Below are 3,051 nucleotides of genomic sequence, written 5' to 3'. Positions count from 1 at the left end.
AAAAATAATAAAACAAGGTCTTTGTCTGCAATGATTAGACATGTTTTTTATTATTGTCATTAGTGATTATCTCCATTTCAGGTAAAAGAATTGACAAAATCCTACACACTGTTCCTTTAAAGCAAAACGTATTTGAGAAGTAAAATCAGCCTCGGCGATTTGAAAGAGTCAACCTGCTGAGCGTTGGAGTGGTCGTTCTGACAGGCCAGGTTCTGCTCCACCTCCGACACCTCCATGAGCTGCCGCTCCGACACCAGCCGGGACAGCTCCCCCACCACCGTCATGTGTTTGGACACGGTGCCCGACATCTTCTTTGAGGGTAGTTATCTACAAATGCCTGCAGGGACGACAGCGGGCAGCAAACATCGTAAACGTTGTTTAGGACAGAAGATGATGTCATCTCTCTCAGATTGACCCCAAACCTTCATGTCAGCGATGGACTCCAGCTTCTGTTGCCTTTCGGCTTCTTTTTCTGAAAATCCTCCATCAGGTTCTTTATGTTGTGCCGATCTCCCCGAAATTCAGATACAAGTTCTAATATCGAGAAAGAAAAACAAAAGGCGAGTTATTTTATTAAACATGTCCGAGTAGGTTTCCTCTTTGAGCAATAACACTGCAAAAACTGTCCATCTTACCAAGTTTTAAAACCTTATATCCAGCCAAAAAGCCTTTTTGATCTTGTTTTGAGACTGATTTACTAAACAAGAACTGATTGTGTAAGAATAATAATCTTGTTTTCACAATGTGTAAGATTATTTGTCTTGCTAGTCTGAAAATTTGACCTGAAAATTTGCCAGTGGAGTAAGAAAATTTTACTTGGTAAGACTTCTTGAAATAAGAAAAAATTGAGTCAAATCAAGTATTTCAGGAAGTCTTACCAAGTAAAATTTTCTTACTCCATTGGCAGAAATTTTGACTTAATTTGAGTCAAATTTTCAAACTAACCAGACAAATAATCTTACATATTCTGAAAACAAGATTATTCTTCTTACACAATCAGTTCTTGTTYAGTAAATCAGTCTCAAAACAAGATCAAATAGATTTTTTTGGCTGGATATAAGATTTTAAAACTTGGTTAGGTGGACATTTTTTGCAGTGATAACAGGGTTCATGTGTGTTTCAGTAAGTTAAATTTAAGACCATTAGGAATGACATTTAAGACCAAACCAGCACATTAACAAAGACATCCAAATGATCCCAAAAATTTTAACATAGAAACCTTTGACCTTTTATTGCTATCAACTTAGCTATAAGAGAATATTTAATTTTAATACAAGGACACTAAATTATTTTAATGAAACGTTCATATCTATGAGACCTTCATATCGACTGCTGTGGACCACTTCCAGGATTTGTAGTCAAACTGGTAGCAAGCTCAGCACTTCACGAAGACAGATCGCATCAACCTCTGATTACTTTGCTTTACCTTATTTCTGCAGCCCACGCTTCTCAGGAATGATTGAAAGTAAAAAGAATAAAATTTAAAATAAAATTTAAAACTTTAGAATAAAATTTAAAATAAAATTTAAGACTTTGGATGAAAATCTGGGTGTTTTAAGACTTTTTTTAGGCCTAAAATTTAGATTTTCAAATTTTAGACCTTTTTTTTTTTTACTTTTTAAGACCCTGCACGAATCCTGAAATAAGAAAATTGTGTATAAGAAATTTTTAAAAAATGACGCTCCGGTGTTTAAGACTCACGTTGGCGTAAAACTCATCGTTCTCTGCAGACAGCACCACCTCCCTCAGGTCTTTACTGATCCCCGGGACTCTGGACAAGTCGATCCGGTTGTTGTTCAGACCCAGCAGCTCGTGGACCATCGCCTGGTACGTCCACTGCAAGACGCACCAACATCTCATTAACACACCGTCAGATACCGGTCTGTCTTCTTCTTCGTACAAGAGAAATAAAAAACTGAATGTATTTCTGCTAACAAGAGTAAAACTAATAAAAATTAATATTTCTAAATTAATTGACACAGTTATTATTTCAAAAAGAACTCATTACTGTGAGAAACTGAATGTGATGACAACTGGTTTCTTTCAGTTTAAAATAAATGAAGAGCTGTGATTGGTCACCTGGTTGAGCAGCGGCGTGATGGCGTCGTYGCTTCGGTCCAGGATCAGCAGCAGAGGAGGAACTTCAGTCTTCCTGAAGTCGAACAGCTCGTATTCCTTTGTGATGATTTGCTGAGGAGAGAAAACTGTTGGTTACTCCAGGAAAATACTATTTAAAATCCTTCTTAGTTATTTTTATTAAAATGTTCTTTAAGGTTCAAAGATAAACCAAATTATTCACAATGAGGCCGTTTTAAAGATAAAGTGTGAGATTGGTTTTGCGGTTGATGAACAATGATGTGTCGTTTTCACTGAATACCTTGACGCTCTCCGCCAGGCGTTTGGACATSTCCGAGGACAGCTGGTAGCGGATCAGGGGACATTTTTTCAGAGCGAGCAGGACGGAGGTCAAACCCTGAGTGCAGCGGGACAACATGGAGGGTTCCCAGCTACGGCCCTGAAACACAAACAAACGCGTCACCGACGACTCCGTCGCCGTTTCATCAGATCAGTTCTTGACCACTGCAGACCRGTAACACCTCACAAGAGCTGTGGTCGGGGAGATTATATGACCCACTTTTCAAGATTTCACAATTTAATCCCTTAAAGGGATCCCTGATTAGTTGTGACATTAGAATTTATTTGATAAACATTTATTTTAACTGTAAAATAAAGACTGTAAAAATACTGTGTGCTGTTTAGTTTTGTACATTTTTAAAAATCTATTTTAACACGGACGGGGCCATTTTATTTACACGCAAAGCATTCTGGGTAAATGATGACGTGGATAGGTCCTCGGTGCGAGGCTGCTAGCGAGCTATATCCACCCTGAAGGTTAATCTTGGACAATATCTGATGATCGACTCTTTTAAATGAAACCAGAGAGCGTTGACTGAAAATATGGTTGGAGGACAACAGCTTAGCTTGTCACACTAGCACCGAGCTAATACATATAAGGCAATATAGCATTGACACTAGCGCAAAGACTAACAG

The 3,051-nt window shown here is 38.2% G+C and overlaps 1 protein-coding gene across 1 annotated transcript in view; it reads right to left on the bottom strand.

Moving 5' to 3' along the window:
- Positions 1–3,051, bottom strand: part of LOC106530506 (vacuolar protein sorting-associated protein 45-like) — a gene marked incomplete at its 3' end in the record, with an annotated part of 7,683 nt that overhangs the window by 516 nt on the left and 4,116 nt on the right. Inside the window, 8 exon segments of the mRNA XM_014026142.1 lie at positions 174–316; positions 319–337; positions 423–457; positions 460–504; positions 507–534; positions 1,702–1,836; positions 2,080–2,190; positions 2,378–2,515. Of these exon segments, the coding sequence (XP_013881596.1) occupies positions 174–316; positions 319–337; positions 423–457; positions 460–504; positions 507–534; positions 1,702–1,836; positions 2,080–2,190; positions 2,378–2,515 (654 nt within the window).

This window comes from Austrofundulus limnaeus, unplaced genomic scaffold (assembly GCF_001266775.1).
Source record: "Austrofundulus limnaeus strain Quisiro unplaced genomic scaffold, Austrofundulus_limnaeus-1.0 Scaffold529, whole genome shotgun sequence".
Taxonomy (NCBI): domain Eukaryota; kingdom Metazoa; phylum Chordata; class Actinopteri; order Cyprinodontiformes; family Rivulidae; genus Austrofundulus; species Austrofundulus limnaeus.
This window is presented reverse-complemented; position numbering and strand designations above follow the sequence as displayed.